We start from the raw sequence: 21584 nt of genomic DNA, 5'->3' as shown, positions 1-21584 counted from the left end.
GCCCTAGTTTAAGTAAAAACTGCTAAAATAATACATATCTCTGATTATAAAAACCTAGTGTGTAAAGCAAGCTGAAACCTGTGAGTGTGTGTTTTCATGCCTTTGATTGCTCAATTCCAGATGGCACTCGCCTTTTGTCTTCCTCTTTTGTGACTAGACGATTTTATAGATAAGCTTGTTTCTGTATGTGCACCTGAATATTACATTTTTAAAAATGCAAAACAAAAAAAGATAAATGATAAAAATAGCTGTTCTCATTTCCTGAGATATTTCTTATTTCCTCCTTTTGAATAAAGTTTAAACAGTGCATTAAATAAATGAAGTTGTTTTTTTATTATTTAAATAAATATATTTTTGGTTTATATGTATATATTATATAAATTATTTCTATAGTAAATAGCTGATTAACTGGTAAACAACTCTCAGTTATTTATAACTGATCATTGAAAAGTGGATATTTGTAGAAACGTCAGCTTTAAATTATAAAAGGCATAGTGTACATTCATGAAAAAGCATATGTAATTAAACTGCAAAAGTGTCGATCTTGTTACAGTGTTTTTTGCTTGTTTTTAATAATCACCATTTGAAAATGCTTAAGGCCCCCGTTTGACAGAATGGCCCTTATGTAAATAGCAGAAGATACTGCTGCTGTGAGGCTGACAGGAGACCTGTTGATTGGCTGCTCTGTAAGTGCAGGCTGGAAGCTCGCCAGGGCCGCTGGCTGATCTGGAAACAGCCGTCGCAGTTTCTATGAGCCGTCAGCACAAATAAAAACTGGTCGACAGCCAGGTCGCTGCAGTCATCAAGTGTCTGGTTTTGCAACGCCCCTCTTTAGGGAAGGGAATGGTCGGCTTTTAAACCGATAAGGCTAGTGGACCCTTTCCAGTGTGTTTTGCGGGAAAAGTGAAACTGGATCTGCGAAGACTGAATGTCCGAAAACAGCTGAGGAAAAGTGCAACACTAACTTCATAGAATAAAATAACCACCTCAAGAGCCGGATAAGGTTAGTCATAGTCACCCTATTATGTTTGTGCCCGAAGGATACGTATTTTTTGCATATGCTTACAGAAGAGAGAGATGGAAGGAAGTCCATATGGAAGCACGATTAGAGCCGTTTCGTTTCCCTTTTAATCACAAAATGCAGTTATTGATGCAATGCTCAAATGAATATTTTCTGAGTGTGTCTGATGTAAGCTGATATTGTGTTTGACAGATCTATAGATTTCACAGTTCAGGGTGTGTGCAGCTGTTTGTGTCGACCAGCATCAGATCAAATCTAACTTGCCATCTAATCTTTATCTTTGCCTGTGCAAAGAGATTCCTTATAATTTGATTTAGGATTGCATAGAGTCACTGTGGCACAACCGCATTGTGTTCATTCATATGTGTAAGGTAAGGTGTGTCATATCCAACGCCCTCTTCAGGTGCTTACAGGTGTACCTCGTTCTCATATGTTTGAGCAGGATGTTAATACTTGCTTAGTTTAAAAAGTCACATGCTATTAGAGGGTTTCTTTCGTTTTTCTTAAACGAAGACCAAGACTCGTAATGTTGCTCTTTTCCATTAAGAGCTTCCATTAAGTCTGTCAGCTTCAAAAAAAAGGGCCATACAATACTAGAATAGTAATCCATATGATTTATGAGCTGTATTTAAAGTCATATGATAGCTTTTTTGATGAACAGACTGGGATTTAAGTCAAAATCTAAATCTTCAGTCGTACCAGAATTGTCATTGTTTAGGTCGGACATTGGTTGTACTAAAACTATAACTTTTGAAAACATTTTTGTTCATTTAAATAAAGCTGAAATAAATAATCAGAAACTTGAATTTTTTTTTAAATACATTTACATATTTAGCTGACGCTTTTATCCAAAGCGACTTACAATTGCTATATATGTCAGAGGTCGCACGCCTCTGGAGCAACTAGGGGTTGAGTGTCTTGCTCAGGGACACATTGGTGTCTCACAGTGGATTCGAACCCGGGTCTCTCGCACCAAAGGCATGTGTCTTATCCACTACGCCATCACCACCCCCACAACCACAAATAAACGTACTAACTGCAATTAAACTTGAAATAAAAGTACTAAAACTCAAACTGAAATTAATATGCATTATAGATATTTCTTTTAAATAAAATGAATAAAAATGACTAAACACAAAACATAAACAAAACAATAAAAATAAATGAAAATTCTATATATTAGTACAAGTAAGTATATAACACTAAAATATTTTATTTTGTGAACTCTTCCTGAAGGTATTCTCATTATTTAAGTACTGTTTTTATGGCCAGAATGAATTATGTTGAGATGGTCTCAGCTGTAATGGCTCTTAATCAAGGAAAGATCCTCACTCAGCATGTCTGATGTACAAAGAAAGGAAGATAGATAGATGAAAGTGCTGGAATAATACTTTAACTAGGCCTACATATGAGTGGCCTAGAGTATCAACAGGGCTTAAATGGGCAAAAGGGCCATAGCATCCTCAGAGCCCAACACATGAAGGTGGTTTTCTTCTGTATGACAACCCTTATTATTTACTTTCATTGTAAATGGTGACTATAAGCTTGTCTGTCTTACATTTCCACTTTCCCTCCACCCATCTAGATGGCGTCGGCCAATGATACCCGTCAGCAGGCGCAGGTGCAGAAGGAAGTAGCCGATCAGAATTTTGACTACATGTTCAAGCTGCTCATCATTGGCAACAGCAGTGTGGGAAAAACTAGTTTTCTCTTCCGTTACGCTGACGACTCCTTCACCTCTGCATTTGTCAGTACGGTCGGCATCGACTTCAAAGTCAAAACAGTGTACCGGAATGAAAAACGAGTCAAATTGCAAATATGGGTGAGTTTGAAAGATGGGACACTGGAGTTATTCAATAGTTAAAATGAGGATGGTCAGTAGTATTTATAAAAAAATATATATCTGTTCATTCAAGGTCTAGACTAATTGCATTGATATATTGTTGGCATCACTTTCAGAAGGATTTTTTGTTTCTAGCTGATGAATGAAAAAGAACAATGACAGCCAATCAGAATCCATCCTGCTTTTTAAGCGCTTGAGCATTAAAGCGGCAGATGATAAAACTGCAGTGTGTGCTTAAAATAAACAGAACATTATCATCCCTTGGTGTGGGTGCTAATATAGTTATCATTATTGTTATATTTATAGTTATCTTTCTTGGCGTAAAGGACAGGGTTGCCAAGTCTGGGAATTGGGCTACTTTTCCACTGTTGACGTGGGTTGTTTTTCAGTCCGTGGGTTAAAGCGATCTCTCCTCAACCACCAGGAATGCGAGAGTGGACCCACGACGAAGGGGAAAATGCAGTTGGGCTGGTTCTGTTTCACAGACCTGGCAACCCTGGTGACCAGGCCTTAACTTCCTATTCATTTTCCCATAGGATTTCATTAAAGAGTTATAAGCCATAAACCAAACCAACCAGCTATGAGGTGAATCACAACATTTCAAACTTTGATTTCAAGCAAAAAAGTGTTTGAAAGTCAGACAAAAGACAAAGACTGTGTACGCCTTTAATCAGGGCCGAATTATGACACAGAGGTGCCCTGGGCACGGACTGATTATAGGCCCCCCTCAGTTGAAATTGCGGTAATTTTTCTTAAGTTCAAATAGCAATGGATTTTATCTACACTAAGTGAAAATAGCAGTATTTTTAGCAATATGTTATTTACACTAAGTGCAAATAGCCATAGATTATATTTACACTATGTTAAAATAGCAGGATTTAATTTTTTTAATTAAAAATAAATGCCTTTACGATGTGATATGAGATTTGAACAGGGAGAAAAAAGTTCGGCAAAAGGCGGGTTCGAACCCTAGTCGATCGAATCAAAAATACCACCATACCCGCTTTACCATCTGTTGCCACTGGAGTGATTGATGCATAGCAGCTTTTTATAATCTTGACAGTCCCAATCACACGTTGGTGGGCGGAATTAGTGTAAATAAATAGCCTCTGCCAACTGCAGTCAGGCCAGCCTCCACTTTGAAAAACACGGCCATTTTAGCCGCCACGTTATTTAGTAGTGCGCGCATATACTAGGCGTTGCGGTAATAGCGTGTAAAAACTCAGATCAAAGGAAAAGTACGGTGGCCGAGAGAGCTCAACGCGCTGCAACTTCAGAAAACACGTGCAAATAGAAAAAACACCAGCAAATCAAGAAAACATCTTCATCTTCAGCTCTGTACATTTAACTGCTGTATTATTGACACAGTCATGGATGGTGAAGAAAAATTTCATTGACATTTCCTGACTCTAAGGCTTGCTTTAAGATCTTTCACAGTGGGCAGAATGTTTATAGATATGACTGACTTGAAGTCAGTCATCATGCGTGTGTGTGAAGGACAGGTGGCACATCTTATCTCTATTGAAAGAAGGGGCTGAGACTTTTGTCAAGCTCCCATTAGTCTGAATTTGGCTCTTCCCCTAAAATACAATACATATACAAGCCTGGAACAGCTGCCCAAACCAATGGTTACCATGGTTATCTACATAGTTGAGGTCACAGCATTCTAAATCAAGTCAAGGCTTCTCAGTATCATGGAAACTAATCAAACGTTGTCTAGTTACCACATTAGCATGGCTGTTAACATTTACATTTATTCATTTAGCTGACGCTTTTATCCAAAGCGACTTACAATTGCTATATATGTCAGAGGTCGCACGCCTCTGGAGCAACTAGGGGTTAAGTGTCTTGCTCAGGGACACATTGGTGTCTCACAGTGGATTCGAACCCGGGTCTCTCACACCAAAGGCAAGTGTCTTATCCACTGCGCCATCACCACCCATGTTAAACTCTAAACCCCTGACTCTGTTTCGTTTGTATTGCATTTACTTGAATAATACGTTTCTTGCTTTATTTACACACAATTTTATATTAACAGAAATTAGGCAAATTGTCAAATAATTAATATGACTTGAAATTATCCAACATTGTCAATATTGCTGTGATTTTTAAACACACTTTTTGTTTAGCCTTCAGGCTTCATAAAGATGAGTGTTGTGATCCCTATATCAGACCAATTTAGCTAATTAAAATTTGTTCAAAGTTCTCTTGTTGCATTTAATATATTTTACAAAGTTTAATTAATATATAAACACATGAAAATATATAAATTAAAATATTAATTTGCTAAATTAATATAGTGAAAAGCAGTGTGGAAAATATGTTTAACTAGATATTTTCTGTATTTTACTTGCATTAAAGTGTGTGTGTGTGTACGTATATATATATATATATATATATATATATTTGTAATTTTATATTACACATTTTTTGATGCACTATTATATAGTTTTTTTGCTGTTGTTACACTTATAATTAATGGTGAAATATCCCACTTTTTCAAAGTCAGTTCTAACAAGAAATAACAGCAACAAATCATTAGAAAAAATAAATCATGAGGTTGGCTCAAAAACAAAGCAATGAATGTTTTCAGCAGCGTTTCTGCTGTACAGTGTTTTAAGAAAAAAATGCTTTTAGAAATAAGTTATGAGTGTGTGTTTTTATTGACCTAAAGGAATAGCGAATAGAGATGTTAATGGCTGTATTTCTTATATGTTGTTCCTAAGGACACAGCAGGGCAGGAGAGGTACCGCACTATTACCACAGCATACTACAGAGGGGCCATGGGCTTCCTGCTAATGTATGACATCACCAACCAAGAGTCCTTCTACGCTGTGCAAGACTGGTGAGTTTACTTTCTTTATTTACAGTCCTAGAGTCAGGCATCCTGCTACGACCACAGGTAGTGGGAGTGATTGAAAGGTCAAATGTTAATTTTTAAAGTGCCGTGCAACGGCCTCAAAGGGGCGCTCATGAGCATGAAACTGACAGAATTTGTGTGTGTGCATGTTTATGTGGTTTATGAGGACACAAATTTGTATAATGACATGGGTATGACAGAGGTATTACAATATGAAGGTGGTTTATGAGGACACTGCCTATGTCCCCGTAATTCAAAAGGCTTAAAAACATGGTGTTTTTTTGAAAATCTAAAAATGCACAAAGTCTCCTGTGAGGGCTAAGTTTAGGTGTAGGGTTGGTGTAGGGCAACAGCACACACAGTTTCCTATGGAGAGTCCCCATAAACCACAAAAACCAACATGTGTGTGTGTGTGTGTGTGTGTGTTTTCCAGGGCAACTCAGATTAAAACGTACTCGTGGGACAACGCTCAGGTGATTCTGGTGGGAAACAAATGTGATCTGGAGGATGACAAACTGGTGTCCAGAGAGGACGGACTGAGACTGGCTAATGAGCTAGGCATGTTACAGGACAATACAAAAAACAACATTCACATACACAAGCCTGTAAATGGAGGTTCCAAAATGAACTTTTTTTGCAATCCCTGCCAAAAAAATATTATTGGACATTCAATTTTATTCTGCATTTTTTTATATAGTCATATGTGCCATATTTATAATACTTTTATTGTCCTTTCTTGTCATTTTGGAGTTTTACAGACCTATGCATTTTCATTATATAACATTGAGTTGCTTGGAGATTCTTCAGAAATTCTCCCTTCTATGTTCCACATTAAAAACTGTCATACAGATTTGGAAGAACAGGATGGGAAGAATGAACTATTTTAATTTTGGGACGCAAAATATTTCTTTAAACTCTGAAATGTTGAAATTCCTAATAAAGTTGAGGGCCAGCTGATATGCAGTTTAATTTAAGGCCAAATGCTACTCTCATGCGGTGCTTGGCGAATGTTAATATCATCACCCGCTGAATTTCCTCTGTGCTTCAGAGCCTTATTTGGACAAAAAAAAAAAAAGACAGGAAGGAATGATACAGCCTTTTCAAAGTACTGAGAGCAAATGTGTTGCTCAAAGGGTGTGAATCTGCTTTTATTGCCCAATAGATTTTAGATATGTAGTGTAGTATTATAATGTAGGTAGTGATCGACCAGTATGGATTTTTTTTTATGGCTGATATAACGTGTATATTTATGATATCACACTATTCAATTTAAAGATAGCAAATAACACATGCATGACCATTTCTGTAAGTGAATTTATAGTTATTTTACATTGTGTTTACAAAAAATCTTTAAATAAATAATTTTGGAAAATAATTAGATTTTTTCTTAAAATTCAAATTGGAAAAAAAAAACCGTAAAAATTTGGAAAATGAAGATATAAAATTTGTAAAAGTTGATACTTATTTTAACCAAATTACACTTTATGTATAGTAATCATGATTTTGTAACACAAGAAGACCTAACAGCTGGATTCACCAACATTTGTGAGGTTCATGGCATTAAATATTTATTTGTTATCCAGAGACTTTATTAAATGATATAAAAGGGTATATCTGACTGTATATGAAAAAGTATTATAGCATTTGCATTTCATTTATTATAACTGTTAAAAAAGGCGACGAAGATGGAGAATAGGTGCTTTATGTGTCTGTCAAAATAAAAGTTCCACATATTGGCCAAAGAGAAATACTTATCAAAATACCATTATTACTAGCAGACTACATTCACATATAATTATTGGTCAGCTAATATTGATTGTTTTTTAAATTCTCCACATAAGCTGACTGTTAATTATATGTGAATAATGTGTTTATTCTGAGTGTAAAAATAATACTTTGGGGTTATTAAATGACACAGTTTTATTTAAATACAATATTTGTCACATTTCATACTTATTGTATGACTCTATACCTCTTCTACTTTTTCTCTCTCTGCTGTCTTTTTGCAGGCTTCCAGTTTTTCGAGGCCAGTGCGAAGGATAACATTAACGTCAAGCAGGTGTTTGAGCGGCTGGTCGAAATCATCTGTGACAAAATGAACGAGAGCTTGGACGGAGACCCGAGTATGCTAACCAATCACAAAGGCCCGAGTCTGCAAGACACGCCCCCTGATGGACAGAGCAGCTGTGGATGTTAATTATCGTCTCTCAGCAAACACTCATACTTGAAGGCAAACATTCACACACACTCCGTCTCTCGCTCTAACACACGTTCACCGGCATACAGCCAATATATAGTATGAAATGCCAACCAAACAATAAGAATACGGCATAAGCCCCTTAAAATGAATCATTTGAGTCACTTAAACAGGCCCCTCAGAGATTGAATGAAATAGGATGGGTTTCCCTCAGCGTGATGTGTGGCTGCTAATACACTGAACTGTAATATCATGATGAGAACAGCCGGGAAAATGCTGCATAAATCACATGCCAAAGTCTCAACTGAATGCTCAACGTTTTAGGAGAGTTTCAAACTACTGTAGTGTCTGTTTACAACATGCTCAGATAAAATGCATCTGGTCGTCATTGTGAAGTAGCTTTGAAATGTATACAGATTATTTTAATGGATGCAAGATCACGTTTTACTTCGATGTAGGTGATATCAACAATTTAGTTTTTGTTACTTGTTTCAAAGTAAGTCCTATTATATTTGTCTTTGCCATTTGCTTTAAATGCAATAAATTTGCTTCACTGTGAACACTAAAAGAGTATTTGTATAATGTATATATTTATAAAAATATATAAATGAATAATAAAAAAACATTTTATACACACACACACATATACACTCTAAAAAAATGGTGCTATATAGCACTAAAAGTGGTTCTTTGGCTCGTAATCATAGGGGAACCACTTTTGATGCTGTATAGCACCAAATCTTGGTGCTTCAGTTGTTCTTCGGCATGACTGAGGGGCTATATAGCACCGCTAACATAAACAGAACCTGTTAAGCTCCTGTATGGCTCTTTAGTGGTGATTAAGGTGCTATATAGCACCACTGCTGTACAAAGAACCTGTTAAGCCCCTTTGAAGGTTCTTTATGAGCCAAAGAACCACTGTTGGTGCTGTTTAGTACCATTTTGTTGAAGAAATACAATGCAGTATGGCACCTCTTATGGTTCTACATAGCACCATTTGACAAAGGATCTGTATAGCACCTTTAAAGATATGGTGCTATATAGCACCAGACGTGGTTCCCCTATGATTACGAGCCAAGAACCACTTTTAGTGTTTAATAAATAATATAAAAAATGCGTCTCCTCATTTCATTCAATAAAACTGATGCTTCTTTTTTAATAACTTGACTTACTGACAGAACAATGTGATGATTTAATAATAATTAATAACCTTGATAATGAGGTCATAAAACATTTCACTTGAAGTTCAGCATTTTGCACACAAGGTGTATAGACGCAATGTAAAATGTTTTAGCCTTGGTAGAAACAAAATATTCACATTCACGTAAATAACTGAACAGAAACACCTGCTGCAGTAGATGGAGGATAGTGTTTTATTTGCTTTGAAACTTGGTGTGCTTCTAGAAAAAGAAGCCAACTTTGCAAAGGAAGTAACAAGAGAACAAAGAAACTTTAGCAAAACTGATTAATAACTGATGAAAGATCCAAATCTTGCAGGCTGATATACTGTTGGGTTTGTGAATTCTTGTCCCTGGTTCTCATGAACTACGGAGTGAAATCACAGGATGATAAAAGCAGGAAAACCCACTTAACCAGTGCAGTATAGTATTGTGTAATAGTCGTCTTGGCTGACAGGCTGCAGTGTTTTTGCAGACTTAAACAAGCTCCTGATCTCCTTGTAGGGAGTGTGTGTGTGTATTCCTGTGTTTTGATGCATGCTGACATTACTGCCAAATAATAACAACAACAACGCATCTACATATGCTTCACAACCCAGAACCAGAAACGGACATCTCTTAAATAAATGTTGTTATAGACTATGTGAACGGAAATTATCTTAATTATTACAAGTCTATATAAATACAGCTTTAACTGCAAAAATTAAAGTCAATTGAATCACAATGTTTGTACACAGTAATTACAGTTTGGCTCACTGCAAATATTAGTCGATTAAGAATAGGTTTAAAGGTATAGTTCACCCAAAAATGAAAATGTAGTCATTATTTACTCACCCTTGTTTTTACAAACTTGTATACCGTTTATAATTTTTGCATGAAACATGAAAAGAAAATTTTGAATTGCATTAAATGTCTAGGGCTTGGAACAACATGAGAGTGAGTTAAAAAAAAAAAAAAGACGACAAAATTACCTTTTTGGGGGGTGAACTATTCCTTTAACTCACTAAATATGCATCACCCCCCCCCATATTTGGACCCTCTCATTGAACATCAATACTGACCAGGGCTGCGTTTCCCGAAAGCATCGTAAGGCTAAGTTGATTGTAGCTCCATTGATGGCAATGGGTCAATGATATACTGAGGCTTACGATGCTTTCGGGAAACGCAACGCAGGTCAGGAACCAAAATAAAAGTCTAATAATATTGACCAGAATCTGAAACAAAAGTTTATGGTATCATTCACTGATCCTAAATCAGATGTGCTGGGTAAAATTGTACTAGTGACAGACATCACCGACACTACTCATGCTCAACCACCGACTCAAGAGTCCAGATGTACATTCCTGTGGTGATATCAATATGAATTTCTTTTCTTGAACACGCATCAGGAATGAGGGTTTCTTAAGCTTATATACATCAACACAAAGCAACATAAACCATCAAGACTTTGTTTAACCAACAGGCCGTTTAACTCTCGGACTACATTCATAACGGATCACTGGAGCAATGTGGCGGAGTAAATTATGACAAGACCAGAAAACCAGAGAGAGAAGACAGACAGCGAGATGGGGAAATAAAGGTGTGCGTGGAGATGTGAACACCAGAGGGATGCGATGCTGTGTGTTTGATCCGTGGAAATCATTTCAGTCACTTCTTGGGCGGGCTGTAGGGCTCCAGCAGCTGCTTGGAGAAAGTATTGACCTTGTCCGCTCCTCGAACCTCGTGAGGCAGCAGAGGCAACTTTACTATGTGGAAATCTTCATATAAATCCTCCATCTGAGAGAGAGAGAGAGAGAGAGAGAAAAAGCGAGAGAGGAAGAAAAGAGAGCAGAAAGAAAGACAAGGAAGAGAAAAGAAAAAACAAGGGATGGACAGGAAAATGAAAGGGATGAAAGGAGTAAAAGGAATAAAGAAAAATTGGAAGGATTAAGAATTAAGATAAAAGAAGGGAAGTGGGAAGGGGAGGGAAGGAAGGAAGGAAAAGGAAAGGAAAAACAAGAGAAAGTAAAGGAAGAAAGAAATATAAAAAGAGAAAGTAAACAGGAGGAAGAAAAAGGAATAGACAGGGAAAAGGGGAAGAATAAAACATTAAATATTGAGGAAAAAAGACATGGGGAAAAGAAGTGGAGAAGGAAAGGGAAAGTAAAGAAAGAAGATAAAGAAAAAAGGAAAAAGAGGAAAAAGTGTGAAGAAAAGAAAAATTAAAGAGAACAAGAAAAGTATGTAAGGCAGAAAAAGGAAAGGAACATGAAAAGGAAATTATAAAAGAAAAAGAAAAGTAAAGAAAAAAAAAGATAGAAAGGAAAAGGAAGGAGGAGGGAAAGTAAACAAAAAAAGGAAGAGGAAAAAAGAAAAAGTAGGAAAAGGGAAGTAAAGGAAGAAATAGAACAGAAAGGAAAGAAAAGAAAGAAATGAAGAAAAGGTTGAAGATTAGATTCGATTTTTAAACTCCTGAAGGTACAGTAAACTATGCATGTGTTAGATCTGAATGACATTATTTTTGCTTTTATTATGAGTGTAAACACAGGAAGCGAAGTGGGAGCGGGAAAGATCCTCGAGCTGGGATCCGAATTCGGAACGCCGTAGCACAACACCACTATATGTCTGCGCACTGCCCACAAAACTACTGGTGCCGATGATCTGAACAGCATTAAAACTGGCAGATCATGTTTTACCATAAAAACACTCTGAGACCAAAGCTGACACACACTTTCCTTCTTTCTACTTAGACTAGGAATCTTGTCAGAGGTCTCTGTAACAATGCAGTCATTTGTCTTAACTCGTCACTAACACACACCTGGTCCAGATACTTGGACTGAATCTTGTGTCGGGCTTCACACATCTTGCAGGGCCGCTCGTTGTCGGGGAAAACCAGCTGGTTGACAATAATGTTATGCGTGTCGATGCGACACTTGGCCAGCTCCTGAATCAAACGCTCCGTCTCGTACAGAGAAAGGAACTCAGCGATGCACACGCAGATAAACGTTGTCTGCTCCTGTACGCCAAACAGAAATCAACATTTAGGAATCAACATTTTTCATCCTTCTGAACAGGCATTGATAGGGACTACTGAGGCAAGACACTCACCGGGTCCTTAAACTGCTCGCTGACCGAGCGGATGACGGGGAGCGTCTCTTCCAGTTTAGATGCCAGCTGATCTGCATTCATGTCTCCCAGGCCCAACATGTTACACATCTGCAGCGGTTTGACAGGAGGTCAAACTGTGTTTTTACATCAACTTTCACACTTTTTCTATAAACTTTTATACATTTCTCTACAGTACACTTGTATATTCCACTATTCTCCAGTGCTATTTCACAAACACAGCGATTCCCAGAATGCAATGCTGTTACCTGCGAGATGAAGGGGCTGATCTGGTTCTTGATCTGCATGAGGCGGCCCAGTCCTCTCTCCACAATGGTGGGGAAGTTGAGCAGACGCAGAGTGTGTCCCGTAGGGGCCGTGTCAAACACCACCACTGAAAAATTCATGCCTTTCACTAACCTACAAAAGAAGAAAAAAATTGGATAAATTAATAAATTATTTTATTACTAATAACCTCATCCAGGTGGATGCTGCACACTGGTGGTGGACGAGGAGATACCCCCTTACTGTAAAGCACTTTGGGTGCCTAGGAAAGCGCTATATAAATACAACCATTTATTATTATTATTATTAATATTTTTTTTATTTGGACACTAGCACTCAAAAGTTTGAAATAATTAGGATTTGTAATATTTTGGAAATACTTTGCTCACCAAGGCTTTGATATCACAGAAATAAGTTACATTTTAAAATTGATTCAAAAGAAATTATTAAAAACAAATAATAACAAAAAAAATTACAATAATATTAATAAAAATAATAACACACACACACACACACACACATATATATATATAAATACAAAATAGTACTTCATTATTATTATCATCAATACTTTAATATTTGAGAAAGAGATAAATTAAAACATTTTAAATCAGCATTTTCAAATGATTTCTGACAGACCGAAATAAGTGTATAAATGCATTTCTATAATTTATTAATTTCGATAATAATATTTATAATAATTATTAATACATCAATAATAATTATATACACCACACATATTTTTAAATAAACATAAAATGTTTGAATGAGGGTGTAAACAGTGACTGTGGGTGGTCTGCCATCTAGATGTGGAAGTGTGTTACTGCATTAAAAGGCCAAGATAGAGCCCGGTTTTATTTACTATTTTTTATTACTGAATTATGTAATTCGCTGTACTTCATTGCACACGTTTATCTTAGTCTTTTGGAGGCTTTGAAGGAAAGTTTGTAATGCTGAGATTCATTTTGGATCCCTTTTGTTTCATTCTTGACTTACAACTCTTTATTGAAGAAGTGTTTGAAATGCTAATGAAGGCTGAAACCTCATCTGGTCTAAACACCCCCATGACTAGAGCTTTTCAAAACGATGCAGTTTAGAAAGAACTATTACATTATGAGACTATTACAGTGCAACACAAGAAGCTGTGCGAGTCTGACCTCATGACCTCTGCGTAGCTCATGGCCTCGTCGATGCCGGGAAAAGCGCTCATGGCTTCCTGCATCATCTTCTTCCCCATACTGAGCATGTTGTCCTCCTCGAAGAACTCATCGGGGAGCTCCGCCACACCCAGACTGGGGTCGATCTCCTACAGACAGACACAACGATAGAGAACAGGGTCTTATCTCATGTATATCATCACCTAAACATGATTATATAAAGCGAAATTAAACTATATATGAAACCATTAAACTAGATAATAATACATTGTTTGCCCAATCTTCCCCTTCCTTTTTTCTTGCAAAATCTTGTGATTTATATTTCTGGCAAGAACAGCACAGTTCTGAGTTTGTGCGTGTGCCACGTTTTGCTAATTTAAATTGACAATATATTTACAATGATTTGGTGACTAGATATTTATAGATTCAGTATAAAGATTCAGTTTAATAGAACAGTTCTTTCACATGGGTGTGTGTATGGACGGTGACACACAGCATTTAGTGCCAGCAGTGTGTGCCGTTGATAGCGTACCATGGCAAAAAGGTTGTCGTAGCCCTTGACTTTGGTGGGCACCTTGGAGAACTTCTGGTCGAAGGCATCTGAGATGTTGTGAGCTGGATCTGTGGATATGATGAGGACGCTCTCTCGCACCGCCGCTAACTGAACCGCCAGACTGCAGCTGCAAAAAAAAAAAAGATAAAAACACTTACTCTAGATGCAATAATTCACATCCAGAGCATATTTGAATGACATTATATTATGATCGAGAAAAACGTTGAATATTGCCTGGTCCAACTAATTTTGTTGTATTATTATAATGACAATAAAGTTTCTTATCTGACCTTTTTTCAGATAAAACAGTATGTTTTCTTTATTAAGCAGACCAAAAATGACAAATAAACTTAAATCATAACTGTTCAATAAGTTCTTGTTAGAAAATGATTCACATTCAGTGAATTCTGCCATTTATAAACACCTGTTGCAATAAAAATCACATTATTATTATTATTGAATTGAACAAAGTGGCTGTATTAAAGATGGCAGAGATTATATGATAAAATATAAATATGATCTGCTTATATGACTAATATCACCCGCTTTCGTTTATGTGCCTGTCTTTCTGTAATATTTTAACAAATAATTAATGAACTGTTATTATTCTTATAGAAAAGGATTTTAAAAACTACCTACACTTTGGTATTTTTATGAATATCATAATTAACTATCTCGACTCATGTTAGGTTGGATGGCAGATTAACTTATATTTAAAGAATATTTGCTCGTTTTTGAACTCTATATTTTAAGACACACATTGATGAGTATCAGTGTGTTTTTCACCCGTATTTTAATACAGTAATATAGCAAATATGTATGAATGACTAACGTTAATGAATCTGTTGTTGTTGCTAGTGGCAGCTAACAGCCTCTCAGCTGTAAAACCAAGACGTTTATTCACCCACCTGCATGTTGTCTTGCCCACGCCACCTTTACCACCAACAAATATCCATTTGAGTGATTTCTGCTCTATAATATTCTTTAATGTCGGCTCTAAAGGCTCTACATCAGGCGCATCCTCAAACTCGTCTTCCACTGAAGCTGCCATCTTGCGCTCAAATTAGATGGAATACACCGAAGCGGCAACTGCACACTCCGCCATTTTGGCTCCGCAACAGCAAAAACACCGCGCTAGAATGGACAGAATTTAGATCCAAAATGGCCCGTGTAGGGTGGCCAGTTGCGAACGGAAGTGTGTGGATTACGCAGATGACTCAGCCGGACTGTACCAACTTCATTGAACGAGAATATTCCAGAAGTGATTATTTAGATTGTACTTCTCATTAGTTATAAGTGTGAATACACTTCTTATAATAATATCACATGTTGGGTGAGAAGCGGATAGTTAAATATTTCTCGTGCGTTGTTCATTTGTGTATTTGGAAGACAGAATCACACAAAACTTGTAGATATGGAAGAATTTGGCAACCTTTATTGTATTATACTATTCTTGTGCCATTATTGCACATAAACCAAACACATCATTTTAATAGCATGCCTGCTAATGTTTTTGTTGGCAAACTGACATTTATGTGGCACCAACAATCGACTCTTTTTTATTTTATTTTATTTTTTTATTTATTTTATTTTAAAACAAGATATAATGTCGTGATGATTGTACTTCACAAAATTATTACATTTGTGTTAGAGCTACATTTCAATTCTGAATCATTAACAGAAAATTAAGTAATTCATCCAATTTTATATCTAAGAGCAATAAAAAGATTTCAAGATTTTCACACACTGTTCTCGGTATTCAATCACATTTTAAGTCACAATGGTTCAGTACAGAGATACAGAGGGAAGCTTGAGCAGGATGAAATATTTTATGAATATAGTTTCAGGCTAAACATGGGGCTCTTAACACAGTTCAGTCCAATTAACATGATTAATCCAGCACAATAACCAAGCAAACAAAACAACAAAGGTGAAAATCTTCCTTTTTGCACAAGCAGTTCAAACTGTGACAGGTATAAGATCATATATTCAGCTAACATACAGAAAAGACTCAAAAACATTACCAACAGTATCAAAACTGACTGAAGCATGTACTGCTTTTTTCCATTTCATCAAAAAGAAGTTTGCATTAATCAGGAAAAGAAGGAGGAATAACTTTAAAGCTTCCACTGTACAGGCTGACTTTAAGCCAGCAACATTTGAAAGGTGCACAAAGTTCGGTGATTGCATCATTATTATTCTCTTCCAAAAATAAAGAAAGAAAAATACTAAAGAAGGTCCTCACTGATCTATCCAAACAGACAAGGCAAAGCTAAGTGGGGACAAACAGCATTTAGAGGAAAGATGATCCAAAGCCAGTGTAAAAAGGCAACTTACATCCCAGAACCTGGAAAACAGCAGCTGACGAGGCAAAACTACCACTAAACAACCTCATCACCAACCTCATGACGATTAAACACGAAATGACATATCACAATGCATTTATTAAGCTATTTAGATGTGGATGCGCTCATCTGTAGTGATCGAGGAAAGAGATCAGAGAAAATTCTAGAAAAAGTATGTAAAACTACCACCTCAAACACCAGTTTCATGGCACGTTTTCTTTAAACTCCGCCCTCTAGACTTGTCAAATTCAGAAAGGGATGATCTCATTGGTGGAATTTTGGCCATGGGTAGGTTCCACATCCAATCAGAAGGACACGAGTCCCTCTGGCATATATTGCACATTTCATGAATTTGCTTAAAACGAAAAGGAAAAAAGTATGTAATTAAATTAATTTTACCCCAATTTACTAATGTGAATTGGCTTTTGAAACACTCTATCTTCATTAGAGAGGCTTCTATGCTTTTCCACCTTGCTAAACTTCACTTTTACATCAATTATCTTACATCAATATTATGACATGCAAGTGAGAGGTTTTAAACATCCTTCCAGGGCCTTTTAAGTTTTACACTGGACATTTTTACAGTCGCTGAACACACACACACACACATTCACACCACCTTCATTTGTTCAATCTACCGTCCCAAACGTTTCGGGGCTCTTGGCAGACTCATTGGCACGGGTTTTCCGCAGGCACTCTCAGTTCGTCTCGTAGGAAGACAGCAGTGCAGCGTCGACGGGCTCCATACAGGAAGGGCAAGTGAAGGAGCGCATGAGCCAGGTGTCAATGCAGTCCACGTGATAGATGTGCATGCAGGGCAGGAACCGGATCGGGTCGCCGTAATCAAAGTCCATCATGCAGATCACACACCTGTGGACAGATGGCAAACATGCAGCCGGCTAAATTAGAAAGTGGTTTTCACTAGCGCTGTCAAACGATTAATCGCGATTAATCACATCCAAAATAAAAGTTTTTGTTTACACAATATGAGTGTGTACTGTGTATATTTATTATGTATATATAAATACAAACACATGCATGTATATCTTTAAGAAAAATATGTTATGTTTATATATTTGATATAGATATATAATATAAAATATAATAATATAAATATTTTAAATGTATATACTTTGTGTATTTATATATACATCATAAATAAACACAGTACACATACATATATTATGTAAACAAAAACTTTTATTTTGCATGCGATTAATCATTTGACAGCACTAGAATTTACATGTATATATTTATATTAATATAATTTATATTATATATAAATCTATTTAATATATGTGACCCTGGACCACAAAACCATTCATAAGTAGCACAGGTATATTTGTAGCAATAGCTAACAACACATTGTATGGGTAAACATTATTGATTTTTAAAAAAAAATCATTAGGACATTAAGTAAAGATCATGTTCCATGAAGATATTTTGTAAATTTCCTACCGTAAATATACCAAAACGTAATTTTTGATTAGTAATATGCATTGTTAAGAACTTCCTTTGGACAGCTTTAAAGGCGATTTTCTCAATATTTTGATTTTATTTTTTCACCCTCAGATTCCAGATCTCGGCCAAATATTTTCCTATCATAACAAACCATACATCAACGGAAAGTGTGCATTTATTCAGCTTTCGGATGATGTATTAATCTCAATTTTGAAAAATGTACCCTTATGACTGGTTTTGTGGTCCAAGGTCAAATATAAACATATTTATATGTTTGTGTGTGTATTTATATATACGTAATAAATATAAACAGCACACACACATATATTATGTAAACAAACATTTTTATTTTGGATGCGATTAATTGCGATAAATCGTTTGACAGCACTAGTTTTCACATGTTTTCTAGACGTCACGCACTCTTTGATCTTCTTGTCGGACGGCTCTGAGCCTGGGTCGAAGATCCCTCGGGGCAGGTGTTGGATGAGGCCGATGCGCTGAGCGATACGGACCTGCTCCTCCTCTGTCAGCTGAGTGGCCAGCCGCGTCTGACTGGGTGTGGGATGGTACACTGGCACCTGCCCCCGCTCCTGGGGTTATGAGAGCGTTTGATCACACATAATTAATACAATCCACATGTGGTTAAAGCACACAGAAGGGATTATTAGAACGTCACACTCTTACAAGTAAAGGTTCTTTATTGGCAACCAAGCAATCTTTTCAAAATAGGGACAAAAAGGGACAACACAGTTCTTTATAGTGGAAAAAGGCTTCTTAAATTATTAAAATCAAACGAAGATAAAATGGTTCTTTTAAAGCTGCAGTCCGTAACTTTTTTGGGTTAAGAATGATCTGAAATCAATATATGAGCAAGTACATAACATCCAAGTCATCCCCTTTTTGAACTTTTGCCATCTGGCCGGCACTACAGAGCCACAATTACCAGGACAGCCAGGCACAAGAACAGATTCTTCCCCCAGGCAATCCAATTTATGAACAGTTAAAGGTGGAGGATCATTTATAGCCTTTTCTCACAGCAGCTAGAATAATTAAATTTATAATTTTGATGGCGGATTGTAATCCAGAAAGGTTTATATGAAACATATGTGAATGAAATTAAATCATATTCCAGTTTTAAACCTGCTTTTGATTACAGATAGCCTGGGATTACACAAGATTTGTATTTTAAAGAAAGTCAGTTCGAAGGGAGCATAGTTTGCTTTTTGGGTTAAAAGAATTTCTTAATATGAAATTCGAAGGGTATAACGATTAGATAAGACTGTACAGAAACTGAAATCTATACATTAATACACACTATACTCATAATCACACAATGCTGATGTTGTTAACATTAATAATTTGAGAATAAAGTATAGCAATAATAATAATTTGCACGGTTAGATGTGATATGAGCTAACCGATCGTTAGATTTAATCACCATTGGTAGCGCGATTTATTGTAATTCTTTTTTCCTCAGTTGGTCAGAACAAACGTGGTAGACTTGCTCAGATGGAAAGATACTGTAAAAATTCTTATTTGGGTCATATTTCCAAGATGTAGGCGAGAATCTGTGATTCCTAAGTAGAGGATTCACACCGGTGCGGTGACTGACAGCTACACATACTCCTCAAAACTTTAGATTCATCCACGCTGGAGCCGTGCCAGAGTACAGCCCACTCAATGAAGATAATTCCACACACAGCTGCAATTCCAGGTTTTCAAACAGAGATGGCGACAAAGAGGCAAAATTTACAGACTGCAGCTTTAAGAATTGGTCACTGAAAGGTTCTTTTGGCAACCAAAAATGGTTCTTCTATAGCAGGGGTGTCAAACTCAGTTCCTGGAGGGCCGCAGCCCTGCAGAGTTTAGTTCCAACCCTGTTGCAACACACAAACCATGCAGTTTTCAAATAAGCCTAAAAGACTTGATTAGCTGGATCAGGTGTGTTTAATTGGGGATGCATCTAAACACCCCTGTTCTATAGCATCTCAGCAAAAAGCCTCTTTTTGAACCTTTATTTGTAACCTTAAGTGTGTAGTTTAACAAAATAACAAAAGAAATAACAAAAAAAAAAATTTATTGACACTATCCTGTAAACGCAGCGATTAGAATATATATCCATGCTTTATGTGAAGAACACGAACATGAATGATTTTTTAATTGACTACGTTTTTAAAAGATAAATTTTATGTATCTATTTATTTGCCCTTTCTTGCTCTCATTTTAGATTGCTATTATATCAAAATGAGAGGGGGGGGGGGGGGGGGTATTAATTATTTAATTAATTTAAATTTAGAACGTAAAAATATTTTTACTTTATTCACAAAATCCAAACTTTTCTTTTCGCATCATTCTTTTAATTATTTTAGTAAAATTTTGCATTCACAAGTTCAGAATAATTTATATATGCAAGACTGATCTTATGATGACTTCTAAAATGCTTTCAAACATGAGAACACAAAGCAGGAAACTTTTGAATGCCACACAAATACTTTTTCCCCCTTTTCTTAAATATGTCCTTCTGTATTACGGTTGTTGTTTTTTTTTAATCTTTATATCACATTCTCTGAGCTGTTAAATAATGCACTGTCCTTGATTTATTTAAAAAAACATGAAAGAAACTATGTTATGTTGCAATTTTGTATTAATTGCAAGCACAGTGTACAGATGTGTTTTAATTTAAGGAAGCATTTCTTTAAAATGTATGGCAGGCTTTCAAAAACATGATTTGGCCCAGCTCAGACACTATTTATTTACCTTTTTTGTTATTATACCTTAATATGCCTTTATAACCTAGAATGCTATTGTAGTACCTAAGCATCATGTTACAGCCATGGTACATTTTTTCAGTCAAAGATCACAGTCAATACCAAAGATGCATATCTGCATTTCTCAAAACCTGCCTACAGCAAACTGTTCCTGTTCTTTTTTAGATCGAGATCAGACAGTTGTATAGCCATGGCTATTGCTACTCTAACATATGGCACACAATCCAAGCTTGTCTGCAGTCTAGCCTGTGTTGTGCACAGCAGAATGACAGTGTCGTGGTCTAGTAGGCTATGTTTTACCTGGTAGGGTGGGGGAGGCTCTCCAGGTAGACTAGCCCCCTCGGACTCGTTGAGCAGGGACAGATCATCAGCGGCTTGAGAAGACAGACAGTTCCCCATTGAGCGTCCCTGCACCACACGACAAACCCTCCAAAATCACGTCTAGGTGGTCTTTGAAAGACTCGCCAGTCGTCGGTTGTGTTTAGGGACCGTCGTTTCGGCAGCCCGTTGTGTCTGATGTCTGTCTAGTATGTAGAAAAACAAACGCGTCGCTAGCCAGCGGTCCGATTTTCACACAAAAGACGTTTAAAAGAGCAGGAATCCTTGAAAAAACGATACGTCCCGGTTGGTTTAATCCTCACGGGTGTGCACGGTGTGTTTGACATATAATATACATTTATTATGGCCTGTACAGGGCAATATTTTTAGGTAAGACCCCTTGACGACTCCATATCTCCTTTCATTGTTTACAAACTCTTGGACCGGAAGTGGGTTGATCTGCGGTTTGTGGTTATTGTAGTTTTTGTACTCAACGCTGACGCAAACACATTTT

General features: G+C 36.7%; 3 protein-coding genes across 4 annotated transcripts; 1 reads left to right on the top strand and 2 right to left on the bottom strand.

Annotated features, from left to right (window-relative positions):
- Positions 1–750: 750 nt before the first annotated feature.
- On the top strand, positions 751–8485 carry LOC306873626 (GTP-binding protein Rab-3D-like). Its single transcript, XM_079423045.1, has 5 exons — positions 751–1003; positions 2607–2843; positions 5591–5709; positions 6158–6282; positions 7734–8485. The coding sequence occupies exons 2-5, from the start codon at positions 2607–2609 to the stop codon at positions 7919–7921; spliced, it is 669 nt and encodes a 222-aa protein (XP_079279171.1). The 5' UTR covers positions 751–1003; the 3' UTR covers positions 7922–8485.
- Positions 8486–9272: 787 nt separating this feature from the next.
- On the bottom strand, positions 9273–15254 carry LOC306873620 (ATPase GET3). Of its 2 annotated transcripts, XR_013784509.1 has the most exons (8): positions 15087–15254; positions 14158–14305; positions 13626–13774; positions 12453–12603; positions 12187–12294; positions 11897–12094; positions 10136–10875; positions 9273–10086 (listed from the first exon to the last, which is right to left on the bottom strand). XR_013784509.1 is itself a non-coding variant. In XM_079423039.1 (7 exons), exons 1-7 carry the CDS (start codon positions 15227–15229, stop codon positions 10747–10749), a joined length of 1026 nt encoding a protein of 341 aa, XP_079279165.1. In that variant the 5' UTR covers positions 15230–15254; the 3' UTR covers positions 9273–10746. The 2 variants fall into 2 exon arrangements, 1 of the variants encoding a protein (XP_079279165.1); XM_079423039.1 differs by having other exon boundaries at positions 9273–10875.
- Positions 15255–15595: 341 nt separating this feature from the next.
- On the bottom strand, positions 15596–21518 carry LOC306874407 (RING finger protein 11-like). Its single transcript, XM_079424436.1, has 3 exons — positions 21053–21518; positions 18405–18574; positions 15596–17393 (listed from the first exon to the last, which is right to left on the bottom strand). The coding sequence occupies exons 1-3, from the start codon at positions 21149–21151 to the stop codon at positions 17222–17224; spliced, it is 441 nt and encodes a 146-aa protein (XP_079280562.1). The 5' UTR covers positions 21152–21518; the 3' UTR covers positions 15596–17221.
- Between the last annotated feature and the right edge of the window lie 66 nt (positions 21519–21584).

The sequence above is a fragment of the Barbus barbus genome (genome assembly GCF_936440315.1).
Source record: "Barbus barbus genome assembly, chromosome: 8".
Lineage (NCBI taxonomy): Eukaryota > Metazoa > Chordata > Actinopteri > Cypriniformes > Cyprinidae > Barbus > Barbus barbus.
The sequence above is the reverse complement of the archived record's forward strand: the minus strand, read 5'-3'. Positions and strand labels throughout refer to the sequence as shown.